At 40.7% G+C, this 20,769-nt stretch overlaps 1 protein-coding gene across 1 annotated transcript in view; it reads right to left on the reverse strand.

Moving 5' to 3' along the window:
* Positions 1-2,519: 2,519 nt before the first annotated feature.
* Positions 2,520-20,769, reverse strand: part of MTMR9 (myotubularin related protein 9) — a 27,934-nt gene continuing 9,684 nt past the window's right edge. Inside the window, exons 3-10 of the mRNA XM_003793926.3 lie at positions 18,325-18,450; positions 15,012-15,185; positions 12,848-13,065; positions 11,146-11,307; positions 8,552-8,693; positions 6,444-6,664; positions 5,668-5,819; positions 2,520-3,591 (exon numbers count right to left, since the gene is read on the reverse strand). Of these exons, the coding sequence (XP_003793974.1) occupies positions 3,428-3,591; positions 5,668-5,819; positions 6,444-6,664; positions 8,552-8,693; positions 11,146-11,307; positions 12,848-13,065; positions 15,012-15,185; positions 18,325-18,450 (1,359 nt within the window). The 3' untranslated portion in view covers positions 2,520-3,427. The remainder of the gene's footprint in view (positions 3,592-5,667; positions 5,820-6,443; positions 6,665-8,551; positions 8,694-11,145; positions 11,308-12,847; positions 13,066-15,011; positions 15,186-18,324; positions 18,451-20,769) is intronic.

The following is a 20,769-nucleotide window of genomic DNA, read 5'->3' on the forward strand; positions in this document are numbered from 1 at the left end:
GAGAGATCTGGTCCCCGGTAAAGAACGGTAACCTGTGTGGTCTCGAGGGACAGCATAAACCTGCATGTCACATACAGATGACTTCATTCTCTGGCAGATGTCAAAGCTTCCACAACATGGGATCAGCTATTCTGATTTCTTTTTTTGGTCTAATAAAGAGTGCTCATAGTACCCTCATGTCATGTTCACTCATTAAATTAGGAAGCAAGCAAACACCAAAACCTTTACTTCAGGTCTGATAAGAAGCAACCGATGACCTGCTTAAGACTGACAATGAAAACTGCTATTCCTGAAACCAGATAATTACAAGACACATGTCATGGACCAGATTTCTCAAAATACAGCAAAATGTTACTTTTTCCTTTCAAGAGACTGGACTACGTAGTCACATCTTTTCCCTGATACTGATTTTTCATCTAACATAAACCAAATATCGACTGAATCAAAGATAACATCCCATTAAATTCCATCCTTTAAACGAAAAGCAGTATGATTCCACCTCTAAATCAGGCCTCAAAATCAAGTTTTAAAATCCCCTATATGGGAACTGAAATAAATGTCTATTATTGTCTTCCTAAGTTTTCTGAAAAATCACGAAATCTTACAGTGACAGCCTAAGTTTTCTTAAAAATAAAATACATTTATAGGTTGTCTAAAACCTACTGAATTTTACTATTTCTGCTTGTTTTCTCTTCTCATTCAGTAAAATCAAAATCAAAAGTTTTAACCAAACAGTTTCTGAAAAAAGTCCCGCCACCAAAAAAGTTTCAGGTTTATACAATTGTCTGTGTTCTGATTTTTAAAAAATTATTAATTTAAATTTAAGGATCCTTGTATTGCTGATAGAGGACTCTTGTGATCCTTGGTATTTTAAAACTATTCTTTGTGGGGCCTTCTGCCTTTACCATAAGTTAGAGGTGATGACTAATATCCATGAACCCGATTACGTTTCACTTGAGCAGGATCGGCTCCCACAGGACAGCTCACTAATCCTGCCTTCATTCTCTTCATTCAAGTTTTTAATGCCACCTTTATCAAAGGCAACTCTCCAAATTTAAGGTTTTATAAGTATCTTCTCATGATGTGCAACCATTTATCCATTTCATTTTTTCTCATCCAAGGAAGGGTAACTTCCTGGTGATATTAAAAACCCTCCTCAAATTACATTGATAATGCACCTATCTCTGACAGAGTTCTCGACTTTGGGAAAACCCAAATATTTCCATTACTAAATGACCCCATTGAAAGTTTACTGATACCAAAGTTTATTTTTATAACCTATAAACAGATCTGAGGTTGGGACAAATCCCTCTTGTAAATTAATACTAAAATGCAAACTTGCCAAAACAGTGAAGATTGCTGTCTCAGAAAGAGTAGAAAAAGAAATTGAAAATAAAAATGAAAAAGAAAAAGAGGAAAACTCCCATATGCCATTATTGTTCTCTGACACCAACACCACCAGGAAGACAAGGACGAATCGATGGCCACGATCTTGTGTTCCCACTCTCGCCAGCCGGTGGCAGAGCGGCAGAGCAGCAGGGATCACATCTAAAGAAAACCTCTGGACGGTTTGCTTTATGGGTCTGTTAATTAAGAAGAAAAAGGTTCCTTTTTCACTTGTGGTTTTGAGACAGAAATAGGAGAAAACGAAAAGGTCAGTTGCATGGACAGACAGGACGGGCGACGGTGGGGAGCCGTGAGAAAGCCAGGCTGTTTGTCCTCTATAAACTAACACTTCACAGAACAGACACAAGAACACCTCTTATGCTCCTTGTCATATAACTTTCATGCCCCAAGATTTATAACTAAGAAAATAAAAATAAAACTGAGCATAGAGAAGGTGGCAGGCAAATTTGCCAAGAGTCTGGACTAGCCTTGTTGTCCAGCCTTTTGCTACAAGTCTGAGGAAGTGGAAAAAAGCTGAAGCTTGGGGAAACTGGAGACAGAAAGTATTTGCTACTTTCTAAGCCTTCATAATGTGGCCATAGATTTTGCTAGTTGATTTTTAAAAATTATACTGTTAGCTCAATACACAGCTTGAAAGCAGGGTTCAATGCAGAGTGTTCTACACTGAAATGGTCATTTACAGACGGCGTGGGAATGGCATTAAAGACTACTTGTCAACTATCCTTTAAAGGAAAACTAGAATTGAAGGTTATTTGTTGAAATGAGCAGTGCCACAAAACAGAACACACGTGGAAAGGACCGAACCCCAACCCACGCATTTGGACTTGCGGGCATGAACAAACAAGTGGAGCATGAATACAGCCATCACTATGTTCAACACTGAACTACTTCAAATCTGTTTCTGAAGTTCAAAACCTAGAGCTGCATCATACTCATCAATTCCCCCCCAGTCATATCTGCCTGATGCACACTGACAAATCAGCGGAGCCAAAATAAATCTGCAAAAGGCTCAGGACAACATGAAAACTTTAACCTTAGTATTAAACTCTTAAAACACTTAAAAATTAAAAAATACAATAAAATATACACACGCACGCACACACATATATATAAACCAGTGCAATAAGAACTTTAGACAAGGGCAGTGCAACTCTGGCTTAAGAAAACAATATTTGTAGCTTAATTATAACAAATGAACTCTATTCTAAGTGATGGTTTGACTTTTATTTTATAACCAGCATTTTATATACATTTTATATGTATGGTCAAAACGTGAAAAACCAATACAACAGTAACAATTCCCTATCAGTAACAAATTCCTACTGTATTGCACATACTTTTAGTGTCTACTGTTAAAATAAACCTAACTCTTCTTACTATAAATATCAAAGGACTACACCTCTGGCCCTTATAGGAAGAATTTACCTTGAGTAAGTACTCAGGTTTTCCTTTTCTTGTGAACCAGGATGACGATGAGTTCAGTGTTGCTAGTCCGGGACTACTGTAAAGAGAATGGCTATTTTATGTGGCAAAGATCTTGGAAATGGTAGGTCAAACACAAAATCAAATTGAATCAATAGTTCAATTTTGAAAAACATTTCTGTACTCAGAGTGTTTAAAACTGATCCTTTTTTTTTAAAACTATCAAATATTTCCCAAAGAGACTAACCGTATCCTTGACTGGTGTACAGCACTGTTTGGGAAGTGGACAAAAGCTTCAGATGAAATGCAGAATAACACGAATGGCATTAAATAGGTCATCTATTTCACATAAAATAAAATGACTAGCACCTCCTTCCTGCTTCCAAGCGAAGGGCCCTAACAGGCCACGTGAAACATGAGTCATCATAGTTCAGTCCTATCCATACAGTACTGAGAAACCCATTACACAGAGGAACCCACACCTACAGCCTGAAGTTCAAGGCTATTGTGTAAAAGTGAACTGAAGTGCACACAGGGGGAGAGAGGCAGGCACAGGTCCAGGAAGGTCCGTAGAGAGGGTGTGGGGAGGGGACCCCTTTCAGGGACTGTCCGGTGTCCCATCCTCTGTTTCCAGTTCTGCCAACTGCCTCCTGAGGATGTTGACTTTTGCTTGTAATTCTTTGTTATACTCAATAATGTTAACCATTTCTTCATATGCTTCATCCAAATATTTCGAGGTTCTGTTCCAGCGTAGGAAAACACCTATTGAATCCAGGAGTGGAAAACAGAAGGAAAAAAGATATAATGCTTAACATTGTATCTGTGGATAATATACAAATCCAAGTAACATACATTTCTTTTTTCCCTACAGCTCACATCTGTTTTATTATGTTCTAAAATACAGAGGAATCTTGAGGTACTAAAAAGAATACAAATAAATACCGTGTCAAAGAGTTACTATTTAACATGCTCATTAATTCCTCCCCAAATCATCAAATAGATAAAAATACCATTCCGTGATATATTCAGGAAAACCAGCTATTAATCTGCCAATGCCATAAACTTTTCAGTTTTGCAATATAAGTCACAAGGAGAAGCAGAATCACATAAATTATTTATAAGCCTGAACTTTGCACATGCAGGTGGGTGTGTTCTGTCTCTCTCGTCACTTAAAAAGTTATTCTGCAGGCAACTGCTTCTTTCCACAGATAATTATCCTTTTATTATGGACTAAAAGGAGATACTTTTCTCCTCTACAAAGACTGATGTTAACTACATCATTCCAAAAGAATGCCTTAAAGATACTTAAGTAAGAAGATATTAAAACTTTCTAGGCTGCCACAGGTCAGTAGCTGGCAAGTTCACAAAGATGTCCCTGATTCATTACACTTTCTATAAACTGTCACAGGTCCTAATGAGCCCTTCTATGTGTCCAAATACTAGTTTCTAAGAGAAGAGAGAGCCAGGCGTGGTGGCTCACACCTGTAATCCTAGCACTCTGGGAGGCCCAGGAGGGTGGAATGCTTGAGTTCAAGAGTTTGAGACCAGCCTGAGCAAAAGAGAGACCCCTGTCTCTACTAAAATTAGAAAAACTGAGGCAAGAGGATTGGATTGCTTGAGCTCAAGTTGGAGGTTGCTGTGAGCTATGTTGCCAGGGCACTCTACCCAGGGCAACAGCTTGAGACTCTGTCTTAAATCAAAACAAAAGAAAAAAAGAAAAAGAAAAGAGAACCAATGTCTTTATTTTTTTATTTTTTTAAGATAGAGTCCCACTTTGTTACCCTAAATAAAGTGCCATGATGTCATAGCTCATAGCAACCTCAAACTCTTGGCTGAAGCGATTCTTTTGTCTCAGTCTCCCAAGTAGCTGGGACTACAGGCACTTGCCACAATGCCCGGCTATTTTTAGATATGAGTCTCATTCTTCCTCAGGCAATCCACCTGCCTTGGCTTCCCAGAGTGCTAGGATTACAGGCGTGAGCCACTCTCAGACTAAGAAAGCAATGTGATTTGAGATTCTGCACACAAAGGGCAAATAGTTTTCTGCACATGAACTGCCCTTGAGGGCAGGACATATTAGAACTTGGTATAACAACTGACATTCACGGCAATTCAGCTTAATTCACCAAACAGCTACCATTCTTTGTAGGTGTTTTATGCTCTTTAATATAACATGAATAAATATGGGCTGAATGGCTTCAAAATAACTAAAGAGAAATTAAATGGTATTTTAGAGTCTTTGTTCAATGAAAAAAATTTAGATAGATTTTGTCTTTTTAAAACAAGCTTTGCTACTTAAGGGGATGAGCTTCTGTGGTCTAAAAAACCCACTTTAGGATAAACAGGTTTGAAAATTAAATTACATATGGATTACTGTTCTGTATGAACAATGAAAATTCTGCCTTACTACATTGCTGGTGAATGTGTCCATGTATCGACTCTTACCAGAATGACCAGCCATGGAACCCTTCCCAGCATTTAACACAAGAACCTGTCCTCAATAAAGGACACAGGTAGAAATTCTCTGGGAGGAACTTACAATTTATTCATGTCCCAACTACCTACCAAAAGTAGGTATGCCAAAAGCAATGTATTTCATTTCTTATCTAGGAAAAACCACCAACATAAATAGCAGTGTGTATTGAATAATCACTGTTTCTCAAATGGGGAGCGAAACAAGTCAGTCTGACTAGGTAACTGTAACTGATCCTAGAGACACACGGCAAAGACACACGGTCTCAGGGTCACGTCCAGCTCACCACCTTGAAGTATCAACAGCAGCACGTACTCACAGGTACCATCTGACCACCAGAAAGTTTGCAAAGGCTTTGTGGTTACCTTCCCACAGCTGAAGACTCTGAGGAGCGACTGAAGGCCAGATGACAAGGTTGTTGGTTTCAAAGAGAGGATTGGTGAACTTACTCAGTTCACTAGGCCGATTGACCCAGGACCACAGAGACATGGTTTTCTGCTGTAGCTTCAACTTACATCTGATCAAGACAGAAAACAGCCATTAAAGCAATTAATTTATAACAAATATTATTAGTAATCCTTTTTTAAAAAGTGGTCCTTTTAATAGGACAATATGATAACAGATAGAACCTATTTTTTTTTTTTTTGATACAGAGTCTTATTCTGTCATCCTTGGTAGAGTGCTATGGCTTCATAGCTCACAGCAACTCAAACTCCTAGGCTCAAGTGATCCTCTTGCCTCAGCCTCCCAAGTATCTGGGACTACAGGTGTGTACCACCACACCAGATCATTTTTTCTATTTTCTGTAGTAACAAGGTCTCACTATGTTGCTCAGGCTGGTCTCAAAGACCTGGACCCCAGGGATCTCCTGTAAAGTAACATTCTCTAGATTCAGGTTTGACACCAGACAATGTTACTTTACACAAAAGTCCTTTGTTGGATATGGCACTGTATTTTAATTTAAAATAGCAAAGTATAAAAAGCTTTCTAATGTTTCTGCTATTACTGAGATGCCTAAAATATAAAGACACAAAAGTTATAACATACCATATTAAAAATAGAGAACCCACGCGTCATGCTATGAACTACTGAAGGAGCCTCAAATCCCAGTGACCAAGAGACCAGGTGAGCAGGTACTCACCTTTCACTTTCATTGTTGCCCAGAAACGTTCCAAACTGGGAGGCGTACGCGTGCTCGAAGAGCACGATGAGGAAACGCTCATTAAACTCAAAAGAACAGGGGAACTGACGAAGTATCTGCCACACGCAGTCCAAGAAGAGAAGAAACACGGGGGCCTCCCACTTCTGCTTACTAGCACAGTAGGCTGACTGTGCGCAGCGCTGCTGGAATGGGTGGCCAGCCTAAGGAGAAGATGGAAACGGGGCAGTCAGACCCTAGTGAGACCACATGGTAGCACATTCCGTGAACACTATTTCACACAAATACAGTGATTGTTTTGTTGTTTTCTTTTTTAAGACAGAGTTTTATTCTGTCGCCCTCAGTAGAGTCCTGTGGCATCATAGCTCACAGCAACCCCACTCAAGTGATCCTCTTGCCTCAGCCTTCCAAATAGCTGGGACTATAGATACCTGCCACAATGTCTGGCTAATTTTTTGAGAGACAGGGTCTCACTCTGGCTCAGGCTGGTCTTGAACTCCTGAGCTCAAGCAATCCACTCACCTGGCCTCCCAGAGTACTAGGATTACAGGCATGAGCCATGGTGCCTGGCAATAAAGTTGTTATTAGATGGAACATCACATACAATGCAGCGGTTCTCAACCTGTGGGTCGCGACCCACAGGAACTGTATTAAAGGGCCGTGGCATTAGGAAGGTTGAGAACCACTGAATTAATGACTTACCGGTTTAAAATAAACACTTAAGTGCAAGTTTTAAATCCTTAAAGGCTGCACAGATAAAGCTCGTGACCCTGGGAAATGCAACTGTCCCTGGGGTATCAAATGGAAGAAGAAAGAACTTAATAATAAACTTATAAAATAAACCTCCTCGGTCTGGAAAATTTGAAGTAAAGTCAAAGAACATAGTTCTCAGTTACAAGACAAAGGACAACTGCCTTCCATGTAAAATACTGTCGAATGTTTTACAAGCTGCATAAACCTCACCAGTAAATGAAGACAAATGTGGGAGTTTGCCAGACTAACCGTAAGGTCAGCTCTGATAGTAAATCTTTAATTACATTTAGAAAAAGGTATAGTCTTAAATACATCTTTACAAATTCTTTTATATTTTAATTACACTCTTTTCCCAAAAATATTGAAGAGTTTGCCATCTACTGACCAAAGTAAATTTAAGAAATGCTCAGCCCCTCTGCCCCAAACCCAAATACTGACCTCCCCAGAAATCACACTCTACTGGGTAGTTTTCTCAGACCTGCCTCTCTCTGGGTTGTTACACTATCTTATCTGACAAAGATAATGTCACGGAAGTATTGCAGGAGTTAATGGGATTTTGATACCACTTCCAATGGCAACACACAAGTAAGGCCATGGCACTTGCTTGCTCACTGTGCACCCCAGGCAGGTCCTGGGCACTTTCTGCCTCCTGCTCACCTTGTTCACCCTGCCCCTCCCCAACCAGTTGAGATTCTTCTCATTCTGAAGATCCAGCTACATGTCGCTGCTGTCACAGCCCTGGCCCCACTGCTGACGGTCTTTATGTCTTATCAAGACCAAGCTTGGGGAGATACAATGTTTGACTTTCCTTATGTTTTATATTCTTCATGTTTCCCCTACATATAACACAGTACAGCTGACAAGAACCTGTTAAATGAACGTGGTGCCAAGTGAGCAATGCAGGCAAAGGGAGACCCAGAAACAAGGGAAAGACAGATTAATTGCCCTACAGAAAATTAAATACACAAATTAAAAATTTAACCTATCAGCCAGGCGAGGTGTAATCCCAGCACTCTGATAGGTCAAGGCTGGAGGAGTTCAAGATCAGCCTGAGCAAGAATAAGACTTTGTTTCAACTAAAAATAGGAAAATTAGCCAGGTGTTGTGGTGGGCGCCTGTAGTCCCAGCTACTTGGGAGCTGAGCAGGAGGATGGCTTGAGCCCTGAACTTGAGGTTGCTGTGAGCCAGGCTGACACTAGGGCACTCTCTATCAACAACAGACCATCAAGAGATAAATGGGATATGCACTCATAAGAAAACATTTTAATCAATCAACATTTTATATAGTATGTCAGCCACCACAAATCACGATCATAGGACCAGACTGCTTCTCTCACCTGTAGCCACTCTCTCTCGATCAGAGCCTCAAACCCACGGATGGTCCTGCTTCTGGGTTCCAAGATGATCTGGGCCAGGGAGGTCACCTGGAGTGTGGAATCAATTCCTTCTGTCCCGTGAATCAATATTGAGGCACCTTCCCTGATAGGAAAATCCAGAGTACAAATGGGATACTCCCAACATGGTCAATGGAGTCTGTTAATAATAAACATTTATTGAGTGCAATATTTCAGTTTTATATAATCTGCTCTGACCAGTAGAGTTTAGTTTATTTTTTCTTGGGAAAATTTAAGACTACAGTGAGTCTCAAATTTCACATGGTAAGAGTCTCTTAAGTTGTAACAAATTTCACAAATTTTTAGCTAAATTTTCACTCCCTTTACAAAACCTAAAAGTAGTTCGTACTTTTTTTTTTTTTTGAGACAGAGTCTCAAGTTGTCACCCTCAGCAGAGTGTTGTGGCATCACAGCTCACAGTAACCTCCAACTCTTGGGCTTACACAATTCTCTTGCCTCAGCCTCCCAAGTAGCTGGGACTACAGGTGCCCACCACAACACCCAGCAGCTATTTTTTGGTTGCAGCCGTCATTGCTGCTCCAGCTGGGCTGGGCCAGGTTCAAACCCGCTAGCCTTGGTGTATGTGGCCAGCGCCCCATCCACTGAGCTATGGGCACAGCCCTCAAAGTAGTTCTTATCACAGAAGGCACTTACCTTTCCTGCTTTAATAGGGGATTAAAGCCATTTCTCATCAAATCTATTAACATACACTTTAAATTATTTTTCTCACCTTGATTCTAACCTTTCCATTATCAGCTAACTATTAAGACACCTTCATAAACTGTGACTGATGTGGCAAATAAGGCCTGAATGACATTTTGAGAAGATAACAACAGGAAAAAACAAAAATATAAAACTGTCCAAAAAGGCTGGGCACAGTGGCTCACACCTGTAACCCCAGCACTTTGGGAGGCCAAAGTGGAGAGATTGCTTGAGCCGAGGAGTTCAAGCACAGCCTGGGAAGATCAAAATTTTAAAAATTACCCAGGCGTGGTGGCATAAGTCTATAGTCCCATTTACAGGAGGATCACTTAAGCCCAGGAGTTTGAGGTTGCTGTAAGCCAGGCTGACACCATGGAACTCTAGCCTGGGCAGCAGAAAAAGACTATGTCTCAAAAAACAAAACAAAACAAACAAACAAACCTGTCCTGTACCTAGGGTTGCCTTGATCTGCATCATCTTGTTAATGCTGATGAAAATTCAGACAATCTGGGGACAAATGTTTATTACAACACATGTTTCATAAGAAAACAAAAGTGCCTGTGGTCATAATTTGTAAGGAGAAATCTGGTTAACTTAGGATAAAAAGAAACAAAATCCTCAATGATGGTTTCCTTGCCACAGAACCTTGGTCTTTAATTTCATATTTTATTGGCTAAATGAGTTTCACCTAATGCCTAAAACACAAAGTACCGTGTTTCCCTGAAAATAAGACACTGTCTTGTATTTATTTTTTCCCAACAAGACACGGTAGGGCTTATTTTCAGGGGATGTCTTCCTCTCCATGCTGAGATGCATGGCGTGGCTATGCAGATACGCTGCATGGCCACGCCCATCACTAGGTCTTATTATCGGGGTAGGGCTTATATTTAACAAATGCATAGAAATCCTGCTAGGGCTTATTTTTTGGGTAGGTCTTATTTTCGGGAAACATGGTAGTGATAGCCTGGCAATCCTGACTCAAAGGGACTTGACCTTCTCTTGGTTCCATCACTACTAACTTACTACATGATCTTAGCAACTCAATCTATTATCAATTATCTCTAACCATAAAAAATTACATATGTGTGTATATTTCCCTAATTAGGAAACACCAATAAAATAAGGTCTCAAAGATAAGTGCCGTCCAACTATGTGCTGACAATACTTATACCTACCTATTGATTCAGTAGAAACCCCCTTCTTAAAAAGGGATTTTCAGCTTCTGCAACAATTTATACCAACCCTTCTGCCCCTGTTCAAGTCTTCTGCCTCAAGTCTCAAGGAGTAGCCATCTTTAACTGAGTGAATGAACTAAAATCACTTCTTAGAGTTCACATCACTACCATTAGGTTTTCTTGACACGAGATCCACACATAGTGGCACAAGTACTTTGTAATATTTGACAGATCATCAAGGTCATTTCGCTGTGAAATTACATGTTTCCTTTCATTGCTGTTTCAAAAGTGAGGAGGGAAGTTTGGTCCACTAAAAAGAAATTTTAAAAACTTCCTTTCATTCTTTTTTTATTGGTAAATTAATAATTTAAGCATTTTATAGAAAAAAATGAGTGTTTTAGTATTTAAAAAAATTGTGTCCTAGAAGACAAGTGTAGGTCCATGGTTCACATTAATTCAATAAACATCATTTATTTATTAAATACATGACTCCAGGTTCACAGCTCATCAATGATGGTGCTGACAATCTTACATGTAACAAATGATGTGACCGTGGAATATGAAATAGCCGCAAACAATCTATAAACATGTGTCTAGATGAAAACAAAGTCTCGTTTTTATCAGCACGTGTCCACTCAGGAGCACGGACATGCACTTTACCTGTCGATACACTGAGCTGCGAGGCAGGCAGCCGTCAGGATCTCCTTGATGTGAGTCAGCCAGTTAGAGGCCTCCAGTTTACTGAGCCATCGGTCCATGTTATGTGTTTGCTCGTTACAAGCTTCCACGAGTTTGATTAAGCTCTCTTGAAGAATATGGTATCTTTTAAACATAGGAAGAAAACAAAACATTATAAAAGAAAACAGGATGTAGAACAATAAAGGAAGAAACCAAACCAAAAACTCAGCTTCCAATATATCCAAGAGCAAAAGTAGTTCAAAATACTATAAAAATACTTACCTCACTGTATAGGAACTTGAGGTTAAGGTTTGAAAAACTACTATTTAAACACTGTTAAAAGATGCTTGAAATGCATCTTTACACTGTTATAAAGATGCCTGTGCTGGTAACCTGCTCCTCATCTGAAAAGATTAAAACACACTCACATAACTGGATTATCTGACTAGGACAGGGAGCCGGAGCCCTGCATTTTCCAACAGATCACATTCTGGTTGAGTAGGAGCTAGTCTACTACTAGCTGCAACAACTGCAATCCTTTTGTTGTTGTTGTTGAAACAGAGTCTCACTCTGTTGCCTTGGGTAGAGTATCATGGTGTCATCGTAGGTCACAGCGACCTCAAACTCTTGAGCTAAAGCGATCCTCTTGCCTCGGCCTCTAAGTAGCTGGAACTACAGGCACCTGCCACTGTGCCCAGTTAGCTTTTCTATTTTTAGTAGAGACAGGGTCTCACTCTTGCTCAGGCTGGTCTTGAACTCCTGAGCTCAGGCAATCCACCTGCCTCAGCCTTCTTGAGTGCTAGGATTATAGGCAGGGGCCACCATGCTCGGCCTCCATCTGCGATCTTATTCCACTGACCTAACACAAGACACCTGGCATCAGTGATACCCCAGACCAGCCTGGATCCCACTGATTTTTAGCTCTAGCTCCTACTCAACCAGAAGTACTCAAACATCTCCCACTCACAGAAAACAGAAGGAGTAAGTTTTGGAGATCGATTATACAAGATGGTAACTATAGTTAGTAAGAACATAATGTATACTCAAAAATTGCTAGGAGCACAGATCTTAAAGGTTCACCACCAAAAAAGGTATGTACAGTGAGATACGTTAATTAGCTTGAGCTAATCACTTCACAATGTACACGTATATGAAAACACGTTGTACGCCATAAATCTGTTCAGGGTAGACATAAAGTTCATGTGCAATTCGCTATGTTAAACTAATTTACTTTTTTTTTTTTCCACACAGTCTTACTTTGTCACCCTCGGTAGAGTGCTGTGACGTCATAGCTTACAGCAACCTCAAATCTTAGGCCTAGGGAATTCTCTTGCCTCAGCCTGCCAAGTAGCTAGGACTACAGGCAAGCATCACAATGCCTGACTATATTTTTGGAGATGGCGTGTACTCTTGTTCAGGCTGGTGTTGAACTCAGCCTGAGCTCAGGGGATCCACCTGCCTCAGCCTCCCAGAGTGCTAGGACTGCAGGTGTGAGCCACCTCACTCGGCTTGTTAAACTATTTTAAATTTCACACAAACTTTATGACTACCCTTAAGAAGACATCCAGCCAATAAGTGACCCTAGATTAAGGTACAGGTTCATTTGCGCACTTGTGATTTTGGACAGCTACGAGCTTGCTCATTTCCACCCCTGGGACTCCTTTCTACCCCTGGGATCACTCACCTCTCAATTGACTTATGAATTCGTCTCCACTGGGGATAATGAGCTTCTTGTTCAAAGCCGCCTCCTTTGGCCCTAGCTTGCTGCGCCACGTTTAGAGGGCGGGTGTCAATGACGTAGCCACGCTTCCCAGCCCTGAGGGTGGCATTGATGAGCTTCTCATCTTCCTTGCACCTCCTGCCATTTGTCCCAGTGAGTGGCTGGCCACTTCGCATAATTACCTAAAAGCACAATACAGCTGAATCAATTACACTTGCTTTTAAAGTTTCTGAAAACAGAAAGAAATCAGTAAGATTAAGAGTATTTCAGAAACAACTGTGCAGCACTCTGGAGACGGACTTGCTCTGAAACCAAGAAAACGTCTGCATGTATTGACAGTAGTTAACAACCATAAACAGATAAATCTTACATTTTTATACATTTTTTCCACCTGCTACCTCAAAATACTTCCCCACAATAAATTATACCACTTCTTCAAGATCAAATGCTACAATTCCTTTAGTCTGGGAATCAAGTTCCTGGTCATGAAGACAGTAATGGCCTCTGAGCCAGTGAACCTGGACTTCAACTACGTATACACAGGGTTGGCATAAGCATCTAAAGAGGAAAGGCACTAATGGCAAAATATAAAAGGTCATGGGCTATTCTTTGTAGGAATCGTGTGGGGAATCGTTCTCAATCCTTCAGAAGCTGCTTGTTCATTACTTATTCTCCAGGGGTCTCTGCCATCCTTTGCAGCATTAACCACTTGTCTCCAAACACTACCTTATCAGCTATGTATTTTGAAAAGTTTGCTTTTGAAACTTTAAAAAAAAAAATCATTGTCTAGTTTACTAATCTCTTCCCTGGTAGATGGTTTAGAGTTATTTCAAGAGATCGTCAGTATATACTGTTATCTTAATCACCTTGGCCTTTAACATGACCTTCAGAAAGGTCACCCAAAGGATGACAATGGTTACCTGTCAGAGAGCCCTTCCCATTCAAATGGACACATGATACTTAGTATCAATTGTTAAAACGTTTTATTAAAAATCCTTTTGGGCTCGGCGCCTATAGCTCAACCAGCTAAGGCGCCAGCCACGTACACCTAAGGTGGCGGGTTCAAATCCCCAGCCTGGACCCGCCAAATAACAATGACGGCTGCAACCAAAAAATAGCCGGGCGTTGTGGCGGGCGCCTGTGGTCCCAGCTACTTGGGAGGCGGAGGCAAGAGACTCGCTTGAGCCCAGGAGTTGGAGGTTGCTGTGAGCTGTGATGCCACGGCACTCTACCCAAGGGGACAGCTTGAGGCTCTGTCTAAAAAAAAAAAAAAAAAATCCTTTTGAAGAGCAATTCTACGAAGCAAGCCTATTGCCAAAATTGTAAACTTTTAATCATCTTTTTATCCTAAATACCCATTTTTTGACATATTACCAGGGAGAAAAAGGAAAATGGAAGACAGCTATAACTCATCCGCTGATTTATTACTGTATTTCAAAATGAGAAGCAGAGTTTATTGGCTGAAAGAAAATGAGAGGGGAGAAAGAGATTTAGAAAATACTCAGGAGGGGCAGCGCCTGTGGCTCAAAGGAGTAAAGCACTCCTGGCCCCATATGCCACAGGTGGCAGGTTCAAACCCAGCCTTGGCCAAAAACTGCAAAAATAAAATAAAATAAAATAAAAAATAAAAGGGAACTAAGATGAAACTATTAAATTAAAAAAAAAAAAAAAAGAAAATACTCAGGAGACAAATCCCCAGTGAGCCTTTGTCTATCCAGTCCTGACTCCTGCTGATTACTAAAGTTGTGACTAAATGACATCTGTCACTCTTCTCCCCTTGAAAATAACAATGTCTGCTCAATTCACATTATACATTATTCTGGGCAGAGAAATTTCTCATTTTTCTATCTTAAGAACACTGCTCTTATCATTAAATAAACATTAGCTTCACTTGTACAGTGTCCTGACAAGAAATCTAGCTGGGCTTTCTAAGGACGAGCAGGATCACGGAAAGAATCCAGTCGTATGCTCGACACAGAAGCCACCCCACTCTGAGTCTCTGCAAGTTACATGAGGGGAGTCCTGGTCAGTCCTAGCGGGAGACACCTGGCCAAGCCCTTCAGTGAACAGGTACACAGACAAAGGGAGCATTTCTAAGACCCAGCAGTAGATAGAACTGTACACTTACCATTCCATTTTTTTTATGGTAATAGCTTAGTACTGGGAAGCGCCCTCCATGCCGAAACGTAGCTACCTTCCGGAGAGCCTCGTCATCAATGGATTTGGGCACTATGACAATTGGAGGGTAGGAGGGGCAGACAGCAAACTCCTTATTGACATAGCTGAGCCTCCATTCACTGGTCTGAAAAACACAAAATACTTCAAAGCTATGCAAGAAGCTCAACGTCTCAAAAATAAAAAACTAAAAAAGACCTTAGAGGTCAACTTTCACTGGCTGCTGCTGGGCCTTCCATAAGCTACAAGAAAACCAAGTGAGGATTTAATTAATAAGACTATTGACTTTATAGATCAGTTCAGAGAGGATGAATCACATCTTTATAATATTCCATCTTCCTACCCATAAGCATATTGTCTGTCCATTGATTAAGCTTTAATTTTTCCCATAAAGTTTTTTAATGCTTTCAATAAAGGTCTTACATATCTCTCTTTAGATGTATTTCCAGAAACTTTATAATTTTTGTTGCATTTTAATTATATCTATATCAAAATTATCTGACATAGAAACATAATCTCAAGAGTCTTTCATTTTCCTGTGCAAACAAGCAGATAATCAACAAATAACGGCAACTCTGCTTCTTTCATTTCAACCCTTCTGTCTTACGGAGCTGATTAGGAGTAATGACGGAGGCGCCTTCGCCTCATTCTTTAAGCAGCGTTTCTCAACCTGTGGGTCACGACCCCTTTTAAACAATAAAAATACATTGCGGCATTAGGAAAGTTGAGAACCACAGACTTAAAGAGAAGGGTAAAGATTTTTGTATGTTTTTAGCTTTGGTAGCTACACTTTATCAGATTAAGTAAATTCCCTCTAAATCCAAGATGTTTATCAAATTTTTTTCTCTTCTAATCTAAAACAATCTAGATGATTAGTCTTTTCTCTCTGGTTAATTCTGGGCCATTCTCTTTGCTTACTGTTCAGTAGGTGGACGTGATGGAGACCAGAAGATGGAGCTTTTAAAGTATTGAAAGACATAAAACCTGCCAACTCTGAATTCTGCATCTTGCACCGATTGTCAGAATCAATTAAAGAAAAAAAAGTAAGGCCCAAATATATGCTGTGTACAAGACATGCATTTTGAATATAAAGGCACAGGTAGGTTGAAAATAAATGGATAGAAAAAGTTATACATGGGTTGTGCCTGTAGCTCAGTGGGTAGGACACCGGCCCCATATACAGAGGGTGGCGAGTTTGAACCTGGCCCCGGCCAAACTGCAACAACAACAAAAAAATGGCCGGGCATGGTGGCGGGCACCTTGCCTCAGCTACTCGGGAGGCTGAGGCAAGAGAATCAACTAAGCCCAAGAGCTGGAGGTTGCTGTGAGGTGTGATGCCACGGCACTCCACCAAGGGCAGAAATAGCAGTATTAATTCCAAATTAAAAAAGAAGATTTCAAAATCCAGAATATTATGAAATAAAGGTCATTTCATAATAATGAAAGGATTCATTTACCAGGAAAGTGTATGTACACATGTACGTATATGTGTATCTGGTAGGAGATACGGACAGAAATGGAAGAAGCAGTTCCACCATCATCGCAAGAGACGGTCAAACTATCCTCTCACCAAGTCTGCTTTACGAGGCAATCAAAGCTGCTCCATGGTTTCCACACTGTACAGGTTAATTACTTACAATTTTTCATTTTTGACAGATCTCCCCAACAAGCTCTAAACTGTTTCTTGGGCACACTGTACATGTACCACACAGGCCCTCTGAATTCCCAGTCATTCAAAATGACCCGGCTCACTCCCTGACAAACTTGTTTCCTTTTCTAGCTTTTCTATCTCAATGGCATCAGCCTCGACACCATTCACATTTTACCTCTCACATCCAGTGGGAAGACCACCAATTCCTTTTTTTGTTGTTTTATTTTTATTTTTTTGAGACAGAGTCTCACTCTGTCACCCAGGGTACAGTGCCATAGCATCATGGTACCTCACAGCAACCTCAAACTCTTGGGCTTGAGCAATCCTTTTCCTCAGCCTCCCGAGTAGCTGGGACTACAGGCGTGTGCCACTATGCCTGCCTAGGTTTTTTATTTTTTATTTTCATTTTTTAGTAGAAATGGGGTCTCACTCTTGCTCAGGCTGGTCTTGAACTCCTAAACTCAAGCAAACCTCCAACCTTGGCCGTCCAGAGTGCTAGGATTACAGGTGTGAGCCACTGCGCTGGGCTTACCAATTCCTTTTAATTCTACTGCCTGAATCTTTCTGCAGTAGAGAAAAATTGTTATTGATCCAACCATCTTCTTTATATGACCACAGTATCCTCTTAAGCAGTTTCTTAGCATCTTACATCAAATTGGCTTTCTTTTTTCTTTTTTGACACAGAGTCTCATTTTGTCACCCTCGATACAGTGTTACAGCATCACAGCTCACAGCAACCTTAAAATCTTGGGCTCAAGCAATTTCTCTTGCCTCAGCCTCTCAAGTAGGTGGGACTACAGGCACCCACCACAACACCCAGATTTTTTTTTTTTTTTTAAGAGACAGGGTCTCACTCTTGCTCAGGCTGGTCTCAAACTCCTGAGGTCAGGCGATCCACGCACCTCAGCCTCCCAGAGTGCTGGGATTACAGGCATGAGCCACTGTGCCCAGCCCAGAATTGGCTTTCTATAACACAAATCTAATAATGCCATTTTCCCTGTGCCTTGTGGATACTTTTTATTAGCTCTTATTTTATTGTGCTTAATGTATTATTAGAGTTTGAAGAACTAGAAGAGACCATATTTTGCTCATCTTAAATTTTGAAATTCTAGCAATTAATACCCCAGATCATTAAAGAGGTTTTATTAAGTGTGTGGATTATAAAATTTGCAGGAAAATAAAACTTTAATTACACAAATTGCTTAAATAATTAACCTATCCCCCAAAGGGAATATCTAGCAGAAAAAAACTATTGAATATAAGTAAAACAATAAAAACACAGGTGGGATCTCTTACTGTAAAAAGATGTCGGAATTTTAGTTTACTTCATTAGTAATTGTATTCTCAAAACAGCTAATGCAACTTTAGGCTACCTTAAGCCATTAGCAATAGTTCCAAGTTACATTAAATGTTGTGGGTACCATATTTTAAGAGAAATGATGCATTTCTCAGAATGAAGCCTTGTCATTAAGCAACATACGAACATATATACTTCTTTTAAGCATCGATAAGTTAACTTCACCTTTTAACTCTTCAACAGAAGTGACCATATTCACAAGTAAAATAAGGTGATAAGTTACTTTTCATTATTCATAGTTCTCAAAAGTTAACTCACAGCTGCGGAGTAGAGCTCAAACTCTTGCTCAGGAAGGAACGAATGCCAGCCATCTTCTATCACTTCAAACATGGGCCGGTAAAAGAAAGGGTACATCAGAGTGATGGAGTCCAGGGTAGACAAGGCCTAGGGGCAGAAAGAGAAGAAAGGAAGGAAAAAGGAACACACCACCGTGTGAAACATGTTCGAACTGACAAATCAGGTATGAAGCAAATACAGGTTATGGGGCCTGTCTAATGATGGGCACCCAACACATTCCTCTAACAACTGAACATGCTCTCAGAATGAAGTTACCACAGGGACAGTAGGTCACAGAAGGATTAGGCCTATGATTTATTCAATAACAGACAAGCAGTGCAGCAGCTTAAGGAAAACGTCCCCATCCAAAGTTATTTTTCTCACTGTCTGTAAGTCATGAAGCCTTTTCCCCACCAACTCATAAAACAGAAAATTTTAAGAACATGACTGTATAATCCATTATGCACTTCAATATACATAAATTTTTTTCTCTAGTTCTGTATCATCTTTGGCTGCCTATCACACCAAACAGAAGCCAAATATGAACATCTGACTTAGCTGAGAGCTGGCATCATTCAGTACCACCACCATTTCAAATGCAAGTCAGCAACCACTCTGACAGGAACTAAGCACTCATATTTTGACATGCAATTATATTTTATATCACTAGAGGTAGGTCTTTTCCTTTAAATACATTAATGCTGAGAGAACTGAAAACATTACAATTCCAAAAGGCAGTTACACAGAAAAAGAGCTTCCTCAGACTTCTTGCTACAATTTGGAAAACCGAGTGCCTGCCAGTTACTCTTCCAATGGGATTCTGTGAGTGGCGGCAGAATATGTTTGAGGCTGGGCGCAGTGGTTCAGGCCTATACTCCCACTACTCTGGGAGGCCATGGTGAGTGGATTGCTTGAGCTCAGGAGTTCAAGACCAGCAAGAGCAAGACCCCATCTCTACAAAAAAATAGAAAGAAAAAAAAATAAGCCTGGCATTGTGGCAGGTGCCTATAGTCCCAGCTACTCAGGAAGCTGAGGCAAGAGGATCACCTGAGCCCAAGAGTTTGAGGTGCGGTAAGCTAATGCTGTCTCAAAAAAACGAGGCTGTGTGTCTCTCTCTCTCTCTCTCTCACACACACACACACACTAAAAGAATATATTTGGGTATGTGAATTCCTGGGCGTGGTAGCTCTTGCCTATAACCCTAGCACTTTGGGAGTCTGAGGCAGGAGGACTGCTTGAGTCCAGGAGTTTGAGAGCAGCAAAATCATGAGACCTTGTCTCTACAAAAAACAAAACAGAAAACCCCCAAAGAAACAAAAGCCCAAAGAACAACTCGACAATGCTACGGGAGGAGGTAAGGGGACTGTGCTAGAAAAGAGCCAGAAGCCACGTTCACATGTTCGCAGGCGCGTTCACCACGCTGTGAAGTCGCTCTGTGCAGCACCCATTGGCTGAGGTCAAATGAGGATAGCTCATAATTTATGGTTTCTTTCCAGTGCTAAGCAATTCTACATGAGTCAGTTTCTAAAGAGCTCTATGTTTACACACACACACAAATACACATCCACATCCACAGCACTAAGTAAACAACTGATTAGCGTTAGATGCTGACGAAGCCAAGGGAGAGAATCAGCAAGTGGGCAACGTGCTTTTTGCCTCTCTCTTCACGACTCTGCTTCACTGCAGGCAACGTCTCTAATACCCACCAGCCAACCACCTTACAGATTTCTGGTCACAAAGAGACAAGAAGAACAATGCAGACTACTCAGTGAAAATCCACCCTCGTAACTGAAAAACAAAAGCAAAAAAGGCACATGCTCCACTCAAGTGGGCCAGAAGCCTCTGCCCCAACACTGGGCCATTATTTCAACCTAGAAACCACACGCTTTCTCGCCCAAGTTAATACATGAGGCCAAGTCAACACCATGTGTTACGTCCCACTAACAGGTGGGGAAGACAAACAGGACGTCTTCTCATTTCCTAAGTAAAATTTCAGCAAAAAGGAACATGTCACGTGCCATCCACTCAGTTCCACCATAGCTGTTCCTCTTTTTCTCTATTCCTGTTTAAACAGCAAACAAAATCCTAGTTACACGTGTTTAAGACTTTCTGTTCCCTTTAAATGGCTAAGCCAGTAACATTTTTTGGACCCAAAACCCAGATTAATCAGACAGAAGAAAAGCAATGTATTTCCAGAAAATACTGTCAACATAAGGTTAACTGACATAATTTAATGACAGTGATTTAAAAGAAGGCAATTTAAAATGTAAGTGTATACCAAAATAGTTGGTTATAATGAATGGAAAGAAAACAGTTCAAGTTCTTCAATTTAAATTTTACATTATTCGGCTCAGCGCCTATAGCTCAGCCGGCTAAGGCGCCAGCCACATACATCTAAGGTGGCGGGTTCAAATCCCCAGCCCGGAC

Source organism: Otolemur garnettii, unplaced genomic scaffold (assembly GCF_000181295.1).
Source record: "Otolemur garnettii isolate 467f Iridium unplaced genomic scaffold, OtoGar3 scaffold00074, whole genome shotgun sequence".
Classification (NCBI taxonomy): Eukaryota; Metazoa; Chordata; class Mammalia; order Primates; family Galagidae; genus Otolemur; species Otolemur garnettii.